The following is a 17,648-nucleotide window of genomic DNA, read 5'->3' as shown; positions in this document are numbered from 1 at the left end:
AGTGTTTGAAAAGATTGCAGCAAAACAAATTAATAACTTTCTTACTGTAAATGATATAATTTTTAAAAACCAGTTCGGATTCCAACAGGGTAAAAGCACTGCGAATGCTATAAATGAGTTTATCCAAAAAATATGCTCCACATTAGATAAAGGTAGAAAGGTCACAGGTATTTTCTGTGATCTGACTAAAGCTTTTGATTCAGTGAACCATGCATTACTCCTCCACAAATTACAGATGTATGGAATCAGAGACACTGCTTTAAAATGGTTTAGCTCTTACCTGTCAGGTAGGAAACAAAGAGTAATTTTAACTTCAAATGGAACCAATTATTCATCAGACTGGAAAACAGTTCCCCAAGGAGTCCCACAAGGTTCGATATTGGGTCCCTATCTGTTTCTTTTTTACGTAAATGACCTACCACTTGCTATTGATGTTCATTCAGTCTTATTTGCTGATGATACATCAGTTCTAATTGAAAATGAGGTATCTGAAAATATTCCAGAAAAAGCCAAAAACACTTTAGAAAAACTTGAATCTTGGTTCTATCAAAATGGACTAAAACTAAATGTAACTAAAACCAAAATGATGCAATTTGAAGCTAAATCAGCAGAAAGGAGTGAAATAAAGATAACTTGCAATGATCAGGATATCACAGAAGCAAACCACGTGAAGTTCTTAGGCCTAAATCTTGACAAAAATTTAAATTGGAAGGTACACATAGATTACTTAGCAAATCAACTGAACAACTTAGCATTTGCAATGTGTATTTTGTCAGGTGCCACAAACATAGATACCAGAAAGATAGTTTATCACTGCTACTTTGAGTCAGTTATTCGTTATGGCATAATCTTCTGGGGAAATTCAGCAAATGTCACTAGGCTCCTAGTATTACAAAAGAAAGTAATTAGAAACATGTGTGTTGCAAAAAAACGGGAATCCTGTCGACCACTGTTAAAAAATTTAAAAGTACTATCTATCCCCTCACTTTACATACATGAGATGGTGGTGTTCCTATATAGAAATCAACATACACTAGACAATTTCCGTTTTGACCACAACTACAGCACTCGCCACAGAGATAACTTCAAACTTCCAACACATCGTTTAAAACTTTATGCCCAAACGCCAGAGTATATGGGGTTAAAAATTTTCAATAAAATAAAAGGCAGTAATATATTTAAAATGGAGATTGGTTCACTGAAAAGATTGCTCTTTACTCTCCTGGTGGAAAAGTGTTATTATTCTGTCGATGAATTCATTGAGGACAGCTTCACAATCTGAACACAGGGATTGTAATACATTTATTATTTTATGTACATGTGTAGCTGTAACTTAGAAATGTAAAATATAATGTAAACTTTTGTAGTTCTCTTAAAAAAGTGAAAAAAGTTTCTTTTGTAAACCTTGACATGTCTCCTGTACATCAAATCAAATGATTTGAAAATTGTATGTAATGAGATGAATAAACCACATAACATAACATAACATAACATAACAAGAAAAAGTACAGCCAATAACATATACTGGCAACAAAAACAAGCTGCCATAACTGGCAATGTATTTTCAAGCAGATTTATGAAAGGACTTCCACCAGTACAGTATAACTTCCAAACCAAATCTGAGTGAGCAATTGATACCTTTTTGTGGCAACACTTTAATTCAGAATGTTACCTATACATTGATTTCTAAGTGCATAAATCTGCATGTGGACTCCTAATCCAGTTTCCTTTCAAGCAGGATTTAAGAGAACATTGTGTAGTATTCTGCGTTACATTTTTCAGACATGTCTCAACGAATGTGTTGTGGGGCAGCTGGTGCAATTATTGGGTTATATAATGTTTGGTTTGTAATGTAGAAAAGATGCATTTCCCAGCCGATTAACCATATGTGGGGCGGCGGGTGGAATTAATTGTTATATAAATGTTCCTATTATTTATGCTGTCTTTTGCCGTTCTCAACACTGGCTCTCTAATTACAATATTGGCAACCCGAAAGTGATTAGGAAAACGTGAAGCCTGTAATTAGAATTCCTAGTGCCCACTTCATCTGAGAAATACACTTATAGCTACAGCTTATAGCTCTGAGGAATTAGGAGATTATCTGGGATTCATAATCAAAAACGATTCTCTAAAAATGTTCATTATATTCTGAAAGTCACAGACCAAAAAGAATCCATACAATCCAACTGACAGAGCAGTTCAGAGTCTAATGCGCTGATACAACTATAACTGTTCAAATTAAATGTTTAAGTGAATGCTCGCCATAATTTGATGATAATGTTCATCAAACGCTACGCTAAATAATGGTAGAATGTCTGCCCCGCGGCGGCACATGAAAATACGACATACGCAAACTGAAGTTAGATCATTAAAGTCATCCCAGAATTAACACTTCACTCGAAAACGATTTCATGGTTACGCGTATCCCGAGTAACTTATCACGGCATCCGAGGCTGTTTATAGCAATGATACCAACGCGACGCGACTCCCGACACAGATGGTGCGCTAATCAGTGTCTGGAGAGAACTGGGGCCTTACTTCCTCACGCAGCATTCTTATATATAAAGCCGCGGTGCGGATGGTTAAGGGAATGCCTGATCATATCGGTTCTCCCTACTAGCCGCTGCACTAGTAATGCACCACTTCAAGTTATTGAATAAATCATTGGTTCCTTTGTTGATGGCCGATGAAGCTCTCAATTTAAATGCGCATTCAGCACACAGGTAAGTAATCATAATAAAAGTCTGACATGGCTAAGTCAATTATTTTGGGCGAGAGAATTAATTTAATTACACTACACGCAGTAGACGAGCTCTGAACTTGCCCTTTGGAGATACGCTATCGCCATAGTTTTATAGTTATTCAGTTGAAACTTCTCACATCTTTATGATTATAGCGGATCTACCTTCTACTTAAATTTAAACATCCTAGCTTTATTTATTCGCCTACTTAATCTATCTTGCTTCCTTAATTTCTAAGTCAAAAACCAGAAAATTATGAATTTCAACTAAAATTTTAATTTGTGAGATCCAGAATACTGTTTCTACTAAATTATTATGAAAAAGGAATCTAAATATAAATTTTTAAGTTTCTAGCTCTTTTCTGTTGCGCCAATGATTTTTACAGAAAAACGTCCAAATTTTGAAAATGGTTAAAGTTATTGAACAGATATTCAACACATATTGATTTAGTATTACTCCTGACATGCTAGAACCATTTCAGGTTATATACTTGATTTTTAAAGTATTGCGCAACATTTATGACGTCAGAGCTAGTTACAGCAGACTAGGCTGGCACACAATGGAAAGACTGATGTGAATTTTATACGGCGTGAGTAGGCTGCTTCCCTACATTACCCTCTACTTAAATTTTTTTTTTTAATGTTAATGAACGAAGAAAAAAAAATTTAATTACAAAAAGGGAAGCAAGAGTACAGCTTAACTCCCTATGAAAAAATTAAAATTGAAATGTAAACATATAGAAATATTAAAAGAAAACTGATTACCTACTTCAATTATTTAAATTGCTGGCTTGTTCACTGCCTCTTAAGCAGCATTATCACTCAAAATTTTAGCAAAATCAATGAAACACTTTGGCATACATATTGCCTTAGACAGACAAACACATAAAATATGTAAAATTATGAAAATCTTAAATCCTTTAAATACATTTTTACATACACAAATTCAAAGAAAATAACACAGTTATTCATGATACATAAACAGATAATTATATCTTAGCAGTCTTTTCTAAACCTGAAAGAAAATTTCACAAATCATGACAATTTCATTTTTACACATGTGGTTGTAGCCGCTTTGGCTGGCGTTCTACACTTCCATCCACAAGGGTATAGGAGGGGAAGTTGCTATGGTGTGCGTCCTTCACGTTCACTCTAAATTACATGGGGAAAGGGGATGGGTCACTGTGAGTTGTGTCCAAGTCACTCCACGCTTTCACGCAGCTACCAGGCTGCCATTATCTGGTTTGTCCTGTAGAACAAACAAAAAGAGTGCCTCAGACTCTGTTCACTTAATATCTAAGGGTGGGTCATAATGAAATGGGGATATATACATTTTACCTTTCAATATGTTACTGGAACAAAGTTAACAGAACTTTTTCAATTTTACTCTCGTGGTTACTTAACTGTCATAAAATCGGTAAACAAATGGCTCAAAACGCCGTTAGTCATGTACTAGAGAAAATTTATGCTCAAGGCATACAATCATAAATCCTATTTAATTTCAATTTATTATTTCTGGGCCGGAACACGGAACCAATGCTCGGTACATTCCTGACAAATCTGTATTTTATTTACTTAGCTGACTCATCTTCAATTACCTTATTCTTAGAGATAGTATGAGTATATTTGATTTGTAGTTGTCTTCTCAGCTTCTTTGTACATGTGAGTAACTTGTGGTAATAGGACAGTTCTGAGTGTTCAAAACACACTACGTTTAGTTGACTACTAAATCCACTTATTGGTCCTCTACTGCTGTGTCAGTTCCACATCTGCAATTATGTACGTACTTCATCAAAGTGTATTTATGCTGAGCTATAAATAATGTTTCTCGTCTGCCATTATGTTACTCAATTATGTTGCTAGTGTATGTACTTATTTAACTCTCACTCTATTAACATTTAACACATAGGGTAGCACATTTCTTTCATATCTATAGTGTATTGCAGCTGATCAGTTTGCTCACGTGGCAATCCATTTCCACTCGATCGGATGCTGAAACCACAGGTAGTCTCTCTCCACCTACCACTCAAGTGCATTAAGTAATTATGGATGAGGATAATGCTAAATTCCTTAAACCTATAGGACACCATGAGCTGCTCTGTCTCATCTAACATAAGGGTACCTATGGTCGCATTCACACCTCCAACTCATAACCTCAATACGTGTAGGTGTGTTCTGTCACACACTACACCAAGTAACGGCCAGCTCCAACCTTATAAATACTTCAGGGATGTGTCCTTCACGTTTCAACCACAGACACTACTCAATTCTATTACACTGCCATTCCTTGCTACACAAGGTGAGTTTATTCTTACAACTTATCTGCCTATTTTTCATAACACTAAGCAATCTCTTTTACTATTAATTAGTTAGCTCTAATGCATACACTAGGTTTCACTGCCACTACAGATCCTGCTTGTACACGAATTCGTATATCTTTTTAAATTACTGATGGTGGACCATTTCAAATAAAACAACATTTTGTACTTACAATATTACCAGGGTTCTATACATAATTGTTACTCAAATACATTTGTATCTTAATTATGTCATACTTCTCTGTTGTTTATGTCACTGTTAGGTTTGTCACATTAGATTTTTTTTTTTCACTAATCGGTGGATAGAATGGTTACAGAACTCATGGCGTGATAGCCATGATGGAAAATTTTTGTATTGCAAAGAAGGAGTCGAAACTTTGGTGGATAGGAAAGATGAAGAATGAGTGAGACCTGAAAAGGAAAGAAGATCTCACACAGCTGGGACTGCACAGCTGCCACACTGTGTAGAGGTTACAGAACAACCTCCTTCCTACAGAATTCATTAGTTTATTACTGGCTTGATAACCATAATGGAAGATTTTAGTATTTGAGAATAAGAGCCGATATTTTGGTGAATAAAAAAGATGAAGAATGAGTGAGATCTGAAATGGGAAAGAAGATCTCACATAGCTGGGACTGCACAGCTGCCACACTGTGCAGAGGTTACAGAACAACCTCCTCCCTTCAGAATTCATTAGTTTATTAAAATTTTCATATTGGAAACAAGGGGTCAACATTTTTGTAGACAGGAAAGATGAAGAATGAGTGAGACCTGAAATGGAAAAGAAGATCTCACACAGCTGGGACTGCACAGCTGCCACACTGTGTAGAGGTTACAGAACAACCTCCTCCCTTCAGAATTCATTAGTTTCAGAAATTTTTCGTATTGGAAAGAAGGGGTCGAAATTTTTGTAGATAGGAAAGATGACGAATGAGTGAGACCTGAAAAGGAAAGAAGATCTCACACAGCTGGGACTGCACAGCTGCCACACTGTGTAGAAGTTACAGAACAACCTCCTCCCTACAGAATTCAATCACTACCTATGAACTTCTTTAGGTCGATCACGTTCCTGAGACCTAATAGCTTTTTACTCTTAGGGTACTCTAGCCTATATGCATTGGCATGTGGTTTTCCTATGATCCTGAAAGGTCCTTGGTATACGAACATGAATTTCTTTGTTTCTGCATTTATTTTCTTTGATTTTTCCTTGGTTTTGACAAGGACTATCTGATCTATTTCAAAACTGGTGGGTACAGCTTTTTCGTCATGATGCTTCTTCCTTTCCAATGCTCTTTTTCTTATATTTGCCCTAGCCTTTAACTTCTTCTCGTCTGTGGATATTTGCGTTAGAATAGGGAATTCTACCATATCTAAAATCACATTGTGCGGTTCTCGGCCAAACATCAATTCGCATGGCACAAAACCAGTTGCATCATGCCTTAAGTTGTTAATTACATTCTCAAAATACTTCATGTGCTCTGCCCAACTTCAGTGCTTCCGAGCACAATAAGTCCTGCAAAGCCTATTCAATTCTCTCATAATATGTTCACTCATATTTCCTTGGGGGAAATATGCAGATATTTTCAGGTGTTTCACTCCGGCCTTATCTAGACATTCCTTAAATCTATCAGAAGTAAATTGAGGCCCATTGTCTGACAGCAGATTCTTCGGAACGCCAATGTTCACGAAGAAATCTTTTTCCAACTTTTCTACCAACGTTTTTGCATTTGCTCTTTTAATTGGGTATAGCTTAACATATTTACTAAATCCATCCACAACAACAAAAACATGGGTGCACCCACCTCTCGAAGCAGGAAGAGGGCCAAACAAATCACAAGCCAGTAATTCTAGCGTTTCAGTTGGCTCTACTGAATGCATATCCCCTTGTATTCTGGTGTTAGCAGCACGGACTTTCTGGCACACTACACAAGATGCTAGGTGCTTGGCAACACGGCGGTACATGTTGTCAAACACAACCTTCTCTTTTAATTTTGCAATGCACTTCTTTGCACGGTAGTGCCCATACCTCAGGTGTACATAGTCGATAAGTAAGTCTACATGTTGTGAGGAAAAGCACAGCTTCCACTCAGAAACACCTACCTTTTTCCTCCTAAACAGAATACCTTTATGCAGACAGTAGTATTGTGAAACCTTGTGATAGTTCGCATCTCCCAAATAGCTCTTTACTAATTTCAGCTGGTCATCTGCATTTTGCTCACGTCTCAAGTTCTTAATCACCCTCTTCAATGCACTTTCTTCCTTTACTTCGTGCAACGCAAACATTCGTACTTCATTTAGGTCTGTTGCTGTAATTCCTGCGTCATCACAGAGCTCCGCACTTCTAGATAACCCATCAGCTACCAGATTGTCTTTCCCTTGAATATATCTAACCTCAAGGTCAAACTGCTGGAGATACAATGACCATCTTACCAAACGAGCATTCCTCAACTTACAGGTCTTTAAAAAGGTCAACGCCTTATGGTCACTGTAAACAATTATCTTGTGACCTAATAGATACTGCTCAAACTTCTGTACTCCAAATACAATTGCCAATGCTTCCAGTTCTGAGATGCCATAATTTCTCTCTGCTGCCTGTAAAGATCAACTTGCGAAAGCTATAGTCTTGTGCACTTCTTGTTCGTTTTCTATTTCTACTTGGAATACCTTCACAGCTATACCATAGCCACTAGCATCAACAGACATACAGAATGGTTTTTCAAAATCAGGATGATGTAAAATAGGACTATTAATTAAAGATTGTTTAAGCACCTCGAATGCCTGTTGACATTCTGCTGTCCAAACCCAAGGGGTATTCTTTTTCAGCAGGAGGTGAAGACAGGGCGCATTAAAAGCCTGATCACTATCAAAACGCCTATAGAAGCCGAAAAGACCGAACATTGATCTCAACTGCTTCTTGTTTCTGGGAGCCTCCAATTTTTCAGTGACTGCTAGCTTGCCTGGATCAGGCAGAATACCTTTCCCACTTATCATATATCCCAAGAAACCTATTTCCTCTTTAATGCACTCTGTCTTTTCAATCTTTAGTTTCATGCCACCTCTCTCAATAGCCTCTAACACTTCCTCTAATAAAACTATGTGTTCTTCCCAGGTAGGAGTTGCTATTAACAGATCATCTACGTAGACTGTTATTTTATTAATTAAGGCTGGTCCTAAAACATGGCACATCACATGTACGAAGGCACAAACAGAGATATTAAGTCCAAAAGGTACCACACGGTATTGGTAACAAACTCCTTCGTACAAGAAAGCTGTGTACTTCCTTGAACTTTCTGCCAGTGGCAAATTCCAATATCCACATGTGATGTCCATAGAAGTTAAGAATTTTACTCCCCGGAACTTTTGCAATAACTCGTCCATGTTCTGTGGTCTATCACTTTCCCTAACCACTATTTCATTCAACCAACGAGCGTCCAAGACCAATCTGACACTCCCGTCTCTTTTTGGTACATCAACAAGAGGATTATTGTACTCACTGACTGCTTTTTCAATCACACCCCACTCTAGCACTCTCTGTATCTCCTTTCGAACCACCTCCTTCCTAGCTACATGTATTTGGTATGGCTTCCTGAAAAACACTTGACGAGATTTCACCTTTAATTGACATTCATAACCTTTGACCACACCAGGTCGATTTGAAAATACCTTATGATGCCTTTTTAAAACCTGTCTCAGTTCTTCCTTCTGATTAGCTGAAATTTTATCGATTTCCTGCAATTTAGCTTCTATCTTGTCCAAAATAATGGCTTCTTCTTCTTCTTCTTCTTCTGTGTTTAGCTTACTTTTACTAAGATTAACACCTTCGTCCCAATAGCTCCTATTTTTCAGAACTCGTATAGGCAGCTCCCAAGTTTCATCATTAGTTACTACATGTTTATCAATAAAAGGTACTGTAATTATTCCGGTTATCGGCAAGACCATTTTTAACTGGCTTCTTTCAAGGTCAACAACACTCTGATATTTTGACAAGAAATCTATGCCAATTAAAACCTCAATACTGAGATTATTTACAATTAAGCATGAATGATCAATTAAATTACCATTAATATTAAAGGGCAGTAAAGCTTCTTGCTTTACCATTTTTGACACCTTGCCAGTAGCACCAATTATTCTTAGTCCTGATACCCTCATTACTGTAAGCTTGTCTTTACCAGGTAATGCATCAAAGAAGGACTGAGATACCGCACTCACCTCACTTCCACTGTCTAAGAGACAATGTACATTGATACCCAACATATTCACTATTATTATAGGGTGGCTTATTCAAGTTTGTACAGGTGGTTCCTCAAACTCATCCAATAGTTCCTTTTGGATTTGTCTCCAACTAAAGTGATTGACATCTGTCTTCATTACATTTAGGTCAAAGTGTGTAGGGGTTTCCTGAATTACATTTTCAGCTGCCTTTTCCAGTTGGTCTACTAATTTCAAATCGAAACACCGCACGACTTCATTACATTTAGTTTGCTGAACATGACCCAAATTACTGTAGTCTGAGCGATTCTGCACCTCCAGACCGGGCATAACACTAGTTACAGCTAAACCACTTTCACTATTATCGTCGGGTTCCTTCTCAAGTGACAACTGGTCACAGCTACTGGGTTCATCGACCCCCAACAGGCTATCCTCTACATTCTCACTTACCTCCTTTCCTAAATCTATTAGTACAGTATCAACATCCTGCACAGGCACTTTAGATAAGAGCATATCATCCTCATCGTAAATATAAGCATGAATTTCTTCTGCTTCTCCACCTGACAATTCAGTATTTTGTAGCTCTTCCCTACCGTTACACTGCTGTGCCTTCTCTTTCTCTTCCCACTTAGAAAGCGTCTCTAACACGGTATCTATCAAATACTGTGAGTGATCTAATATTTCTGCTGTATTTTTAGATGCTACCGACCCCTCATCCACATGTTCAGTCTGAGTATTCTGATCTGTCTTACCAATTACTGTAATTACTGACTTAGGAAAAGTAACCGCCTGGTGAGTGCCAGTGTCCTCATAGACGGGAACTAGTTTTCCTGCCTTGGCCTACTACTGTTTACTTTATTTCCATTATAGTTAACTGGCACAGCATTGCTTTCCGCACTGTTGTTTACCTGCATAATTTTGTTCAGAACAAAATTACTATCATTTGGATCCCATTGTTGGTTCTGATAATTATTTCTCCAATTCCTACCTCTCTTAGGATGGCGAACACCTACTGTTCTGATGTTTACACTGCCATTCTGCTCGTTCTTAAAATTACTACTAGTGTTATTAGCATTTCTGTTATTACGTGCTTGCTCCTCATTGACAGCCACACTCTCTACACGTTCCAAATATTCAATGAAACGATCCAGATTGTCTCTAGGGGCAGATATAATTCTGGTTTGCCAATACCATGGCAATTTGGCTCCAAGACCTAGTATTATCATTTCAGGTTTTAGCTTTTCGGCCAAATGTGACAAACGTGAGCTCCATGACCTAGCAAATTCTTTAATAGATTCCTTGCCTGCATTGAAGCGTTTTCCATTCCAAAATTCTCTCAACACTTCATTTTGCTTATTGCTAGACCAACACTCATTAATGAAAGCTGTTTTAAATTCCGCTAGTGTTATACACTTCAACATAACATCAGCTGACCAACGCATGGTGTCACCTGTTAAATGGCTCTGAGCACTATGGGACTTAACAGCTATGGTCATCAGTCCCCTGTGTCACCTGTTAAATGGCTTCTAATAAATGAGATTTTCTCTCGTTCCAACCAAGTTGGTGGAATCACATCTTCAAAATCGTTCCAGAAATCTAGCGGGTGGATATTTTTATCTGGATCGAACCGCAAGAACTGCCAACACCTGATAAAAGCGGCGTTTGCAACTACAACTTGTTGCATACTACCATTACCAGAAGTTACTGAAGCTACTTTACTCTCAATGTTAGCAATGTTACTACTAATATTTTCTTCTCTCATTTCAACATTATCTACTCTTTGCACAATATGAGTAGTATCAGTTTTGATTGCATCTACTTCTGCTTGACATATGTTTACTTTTATATTAACATCTTTAAACCTATCTGAGCACAGTTCAGATTCCGCCTCGATCTTTTCTGTTAACTTGTGCTCCAGCTTCGCATCTTCCATTTGGAAGTCTTTGCGAACCTCAGCAACTTCGGATTTTACTGTTTTATACATCTCAGATAACTGTTGAGCAACCTTTTTCTTAATATCCTCATGGTTGTAATAAATTTTATAATTCAAACTGTCCAGATCCTCTTTCAACTTACTGCAACCAGCCTTGAAGGTATTGTCCATTTCCTCCAATCGTTTATTAAAATTGGCTTGGCTGGCCATAATCCTGTTATTTACCTCAATTATATCAGATTTTAACTCAGCTGTCGTTCTAGCATTACTGGCTGACATTTTTGCATTACTGCTTTTGACCTCAGTTATTTCAGACTTTAATTCAGCTGTCATTCTAGCATTACTGGCTGACAATTTTGCATTACTGGCAGCTATTGCTTGTAATATAACATTTAAATCAATAGCCTCAGTATCTTTGGGTTGCTCACTAGCTGGCTTTTTATCACACTCATGTGACGAAAAACTAGCTCCAATACCAGAATCATCAAAACGAAATGAAACTTCTGATTGATCAGTCATATCTAACTTATCCTTTTTAAACTCTACCACCTCTGATGACTGTTTCGTTTTTAACTCATCAGATAAACTGTCATGCAATAAATTAACAATTTCTGATTTTTGCTTTACTACAGGGGTCTCTATTATTGAATCATTGCCCCTTTTCACACTACTGTCAGGAGACAATACTTCATATTTCACTTTAACATTACTATTTTCATGCATATTTAGACTTGAACCGTTGTCTGGATTTACAGTTCCCTAAACAGACATAGGTTCTGATTTAAGTTTAACATCAGTTTCTTCTGGCGGTTCCATTGCTGACAGTCTTTTAGTGCAGGTTAGTAAAAATTTTAACAGCTTTTCACTTAACTTAGTTCCTTCTGCACAACGTATGGCGTTGCCGGCACGGCGTACCAGGATTACTGATGTGACGCGGCGCGTTGAACCGCAGACGGCACTTCAACGGCTGCTGTGTGTTTGCGTGGCCCGCAACTGCAGGCACGGGTCCGGTTGCTCCGGCGGACAACTGCGGTGAGGCGAAACTGGCTTCTCGCGGTGCTGGCAGCGCCGCTAGACTCAGTGCCAGCTCCGTCAATCCAGATGCGTTGTTAATCCAATGGCGTCGTCCACATACACACGTAACACTGTCTATCACTGTTCCCTTGCTCAGTTGTGTGTCACATTTCACTTCCGAATCTGAATATTTAAAAATCACTTTCACTTTTACTCAGTTTGTTTCCCGGCCGAAGCACCAATTGTGGGGCGGCTGGTGGATTAATTGTTGTTAGATATATTGTTTGGTTTGTAATGTAGAAAAGATGCATTTCCCGGCCGATGCACCAATTGTGGGGCGGCTGGTGGAATTAATTGCTATATATAAAATGTTTTGTTTTTCCCGCCCGATTAGCAACATTTGTGGGGCGGCTGGTGGAAATTGTAGTTATTTATTTGTAGAATGTTTTGTAATGTAGAAAAGATGCATTTCCCGGCCGATTAACCATATGTGGGGCAGCACATGGAATTAATTGTTATATAAATGTTCCTATTATTTATGCTGTCTTTTGCCGTTCTCAACACTGGCTCTCTAACTACAATATTGGCAACCAGAAAGTGATTAGCAAAATGTGAAGCCTGTAATTAGAATTCATAGTGCCCACTTCATCTGAGAAATACACTTATAGCTACAGCTTATAGCTCTGAGGAATTAGGAGATTGTCTGGGATTCATAATCAAAAACGATTCTCTAAAAATGTTCACTATATTCGGAAAGTCACAGACCAAAAAGAATCCACACAATCCAACTAACAGAGCAGTTCAGAGTCTAATGCGCTGATACAACTATAACTGTTCAAATTAAATGTTTAAGTGAATGCTCGCCATAATTTGATGATAAAGTTCAACAAACGCCACGCTAAATAATGGTAGAATGTCTGTCCTGCGGCGGCACATGAAAATACGACATACACAAACTGAAGTTAGATCATTAAAGTCATCCCAGAATTAACACTTCTCTCGAAAACGATTTCATGGTTACGCGTATCCCGAGTAACTTATTACGGCATCCGAGGCTGTTTATAGCAATGATACCAACGCGACGCAACTCCCGACACAGATGGTGCGCTAATCAGCGTCTGGAGAGAACTGGGGCCTTACTTCCTCACGCAGCGTTCTTATATATAAAGCCGTGGTGCTGATGGTTAAGGGAACGCCTGATCAAATCGGTTCTCCCTACTAGCCGCTGCGCTAGTAATGCACCACTTCAAGTTATTGAATAAATCATCGCTTCCTTTGCTGATGGCCGATGAAGCTCTCAATTTAAATGTGCATTCAGCACACAGGTAAGTAATCATAATAAAAGTCTGACGTGGCTAAGTCAATTATTTTGGGCGAGAGAATTAATTTAATTACACTACACGCAGTAGACGAGCTCTGAACTTGCCCTTTGGAGATATGCTATCGCTATAGTTTTATAGTTATTCAGTTGAAACTTCTCACATCTTTATGATTATAGTGGATCTCCCTTCTACTTAAATTTAAACATCCTAGCTTTATTTATTCGCCTACTTAATCTATCTTGCTTCCTTAATTTCTAAGTAAAAAACCAGAAAATTATGAATGTCAACTAAAATTTTAATTTGTGAGATCCAGAATACTGTTTCTACTAAATTATTATGAAAAAGGAATCTAAATATAAATTTTTAAGTTTCTAGCTCTTTTCTGTTGCGCCAATGATTTTTACAGAAAAACGTCCAAATTTTGAAAATGGTTAGTTATTGAACAGATATTCAACTCATATTGATTTAGTATTACTCCTGACATGCTAGAACCATTTCAGGTTATATACTTGATTTTTAAAATATTGCGCAACATTTATGACGTCAGAGCTAGTTACAGCAGACTAGGCTGGCACACAATAGAAAGACTGATGTGAATTTTATACAGCGTGAGTAGGCTTCTTCCCTACAGTGTCTACTGCATATGCTGCAGAAAATTTCCAATACACAAGAGCTGCCTGTGGTGCACAAAATAGGAGCTAAGAAGCAACAGGGCCAGGAAAATTTTATGATACCACCACCACCATTCCCAGTATTTGACTGAAAACATGAAGTCTGGCAGAATTATATCTCCTCACAGGAACAATGTTTCATCACACATCAAGTATCAGGTGATAATAAGCACAAAGCTTTCCTTATTAATAATACTGATCACTATATGTTCATATCAGTTCAAAAAATTATGTCCAGAAGATGACCCAGTGACTCTGTCAGATTCAGAAATTGAAGATAAATTAGAATCATATTCTAAGGCTTAAATACATTTTGCATAATTTTTCACAATTATGGGGCTTAACGAGAGAGTGTAAATTTCAGTGTGGGTGGAAATGAAAAGTAAAAGAAATCATATGCAGGTTCTCTCATTCAAAATATACTGATATGCATTTGCAAATTAAAGAAAGTCTGTCTTAGCTTAACTAATACATCTTTGCAAGACTGTCTGGCATTCATTTGAGCACTTAAGCTGATGCAAGTATCTGTTGATGTGCTCCAGGACACAGATGATACTGTGTTTATGCTGCTGAGCCAACCAGTGCCACCACACAACTTGTTCGGCCATATACACAAGTCACAGGATGGAATCAACATTACATGAAAAGATTCTTTCATGCTAAATTACAGTCTTGTGCATGCTATGGAGTTAATGACAAGCAAGAAAATTGCCCAGATCAAAAGTTTGTAACACTAAACAAGTGAGTCAATGAAATAAGACACTCAAAGATGAGGTGACTTACCGAACAAAAGCGCTTTTGTTCGGTAAGTCACCTCATCTTTGTTTTTATATATAATTTTTCCCACGTGGAATGTTTCCTTCCATTATATAAATAAGACACTCAGACATACAAAAGAGATTCAAAATAAAAATTCAAATGATTTTCAGAATGAACATGAATAAAACAATAAATTTTCATGTATGAAACATAACAAAAATGTGATCTTTTCAGTGAATGATAACTTCATGTTAACACAGTAGCATTTCAATTCTAAACTGACACAGGCTCATCAAATTTTTTAATTAATCTACAAGTTCAGAATTTGTCAGTTTGTTACAGAGGCCATCAGACTCCAGTTAATCGTCCATTTATTATGGACGAGCAACCCATCCCAGCTTCGCATAGGTAGCACAAAGTATCTACAGCCAGACCACTTGCCTGCCCCAGTGGTAACTTTTTTACAGAGCACTCCATGGAGCTATGATAAAAAAAATGAGAGAACAATGTTTGGTAGCTGAATATCTTCACGTACACACATTCTCCGCAACCCACTGTATGGTGTATGGTGGATGGTATCATATATCACTACTTGTTATTTGCTTTTTCTGTTCCACTGAGGGAATAGCAACTCTCTATATGAACCCTAATTTTTAGTATCTTATCTTCATGGTTCTTATGCGAAATGTGTGTGGGTGGTAGTAGGATTGTAGTCAGTATGATATCACCACTTTTGTATAAATTAGATGAGCTAAGCCTGAAATGATTTAGAAAAACTTAAATCAGAATGCCCAGATAGAGCAAATGTGGACCTCCCAAATCTGAGGTCTGTGTCACTGTACACACTATAGACACCTGCAGGTGACTCCTAGACCATGACGTACTGCCATGTATTTTGCTTTCCCTAAAGGTTGTTCAGAAAACTAATTCCAGACCTGTAAGCATATTATTATGCCCCATACATGTCTTCATGTCCTCTCTTCAGTATGTCTGAAAAACTGGATCAGCATTCTTTCATAATGAGTGAGACTTTGAGCTCAAGAGATGAAGAGACATTACTATTATGCACAATGGAGCTTGGGACATGATTTTCTGGTAAGAGCAGTGCTCAGTAATCATGTTTTGTACTGTGACAGGGATTTTTCGCTGTCTGCTTCTGTTATGAACCATTACCCCAAGTCCTTTAAGTAATTATTAATGGTGGATTAAGCACTACTTATAAAGTAAGTTTTAAACAAGTGTATTGTAGTAATCTTTTCATCTCCTTGGGTGATTTATTATAACATTTTGTTCCCTGATAGAAAATATTGCTTTTTCTTTCCCTTTGGTAAATTGAAGCCCAAACTGGCTCTTGTTCCATGATTATATGTAGAACTATTAGTGAAATACTTAATAATGTTTTCCCTGATATGCACAACTGATTGAAACATGTACTCACACGGTGCAATAAGAATACTCAGTTTTTTAAATTGTTTTTTATGGTGGCTTGATTATTACTTTTAGTTATTATTCATGCAGCCCCTTTCTGCAGCTTGGAAACTGTCTGCCTGTTTTGTGCCTTTGATCCCGAGAAAAGTATCCCATAACTAAGACACACTTAGAACAGAACCCTAAGATCATAACATGCTGGTGATATCCTTTCTTCCAGTATCTTTGTATGTTCATTCCATATTGACTTACAATCAATATTTATTCCTAAAAGCTCTGTGTTTGTTACATGATCTGTCAACTTATCATATGTGCTTAATATGACAGAGTTGTTTTCTTCTCCTTATGCGAAGTGCAAGCTGCTTGTTTTCTTTATGTTCAGTGTTAATTTACTACATACTGCTCCACTGTAAACATCCTTGGCCATTTCATTTGCTTTCTTTAATAGTTCTTGCTTTTTATCAGACTATGATGTAACTGTTGCTGTCATCAGCAAAGAGAACTTTGTCTTCATGTCTTGTACTCTCTGGAATGGGGTTTGTATGCTGTCTATGCACACCATTGGAATAGGCTGGAACCAAAGCCGTGTATCCTGACATCCTGGTTTTGATTCTTTAATTTCTTCTTAACTTCAAGCTCTTTTGGGGGAAATATCGTAATTGTACTCACTGTGTAATTTGTTGTGAATGCTACAAATGGTTTAAGAAGATTTTATTGCAACTTCTCTGCAGTATCAGAGAAATAGTCATTTATAAAATTTGTCAATTCCTGATGATTTTATATTACTCTAATCCCATCTTTGATTTATGTATTATGATTAATTACCATGTTAGAAATTTACACTGTAATTACCTTCACTTTTATTCAGTATAGATGGTCATATTCCATGTCCTTTCTTATGTTTGATGCATGTGATACTTCCATTTTTCACAAAATAAATGTAGATTTTCCATTTAATCAGCATGATGATAAAAATGATAACAATAAAGATAAAAATAATTTATTAAGTAATAATGTGTAGCTTCTGTGTTATAGATTAGCAATATACAAAAAAGGATACAAGGTATGCTCTGTATCAATGAAAATCACTTTGCCACCACAATACCCATTTGCTCCTGGCATTTGTGCAGACACACATAATGTGTGGCATAACTGTGTTTTACCAGTTCGAAATTCTCCAAATGCTTCTGTAATTGCCATGGATTCTACACCTCCGCCTAAAAGTTTACTGAAAATTAGAAATATATGTGCCT

General features: G+C 37.3%; 1 protein-coding gene across 1 annotated transcript in view; it reads right to left on the bottom strand.

Annotated features, from left to right (window-relative positions):
- LOC124787847 (meiotic recombination protein DMC1/LIM15 homolog) overlaps positions 1 to 17,648 on the bottom strand; it is a 141,666-nt gene that overhangs the window by 43,087 nt on the left and 80,931 nt on the right. The window contains exon 6 of the mRNA XM_047254800.1: positions 17,456 to 17,623. Within this exon, the coding sequence (XP_047110756.1) occupies positions 17,456 to 17,623 (168 nt within the window). The remainder of the gene's footprint in view (positions 1 to 17,455; positions 17,624 to 17,648) is intronic.

This window comes from Schistocerca piceifrons, chromosome 3, assembly GCF_021461385.2.
Source record: "Schistocerca piceifrons isolate TAMUIC-IGC-003096 chromosome 3, iqSchPice1.1, whole genome shotgun sequence".
NCBI lineage: Eukaryota > Metazoa > Arthropoda > Insecta > Orthoptera > Acrididae > Schistocerca > Schistocerca piceifrons.
This window is presented reverse-complemented; position numbering and strand designations above follow the sequence as displayed.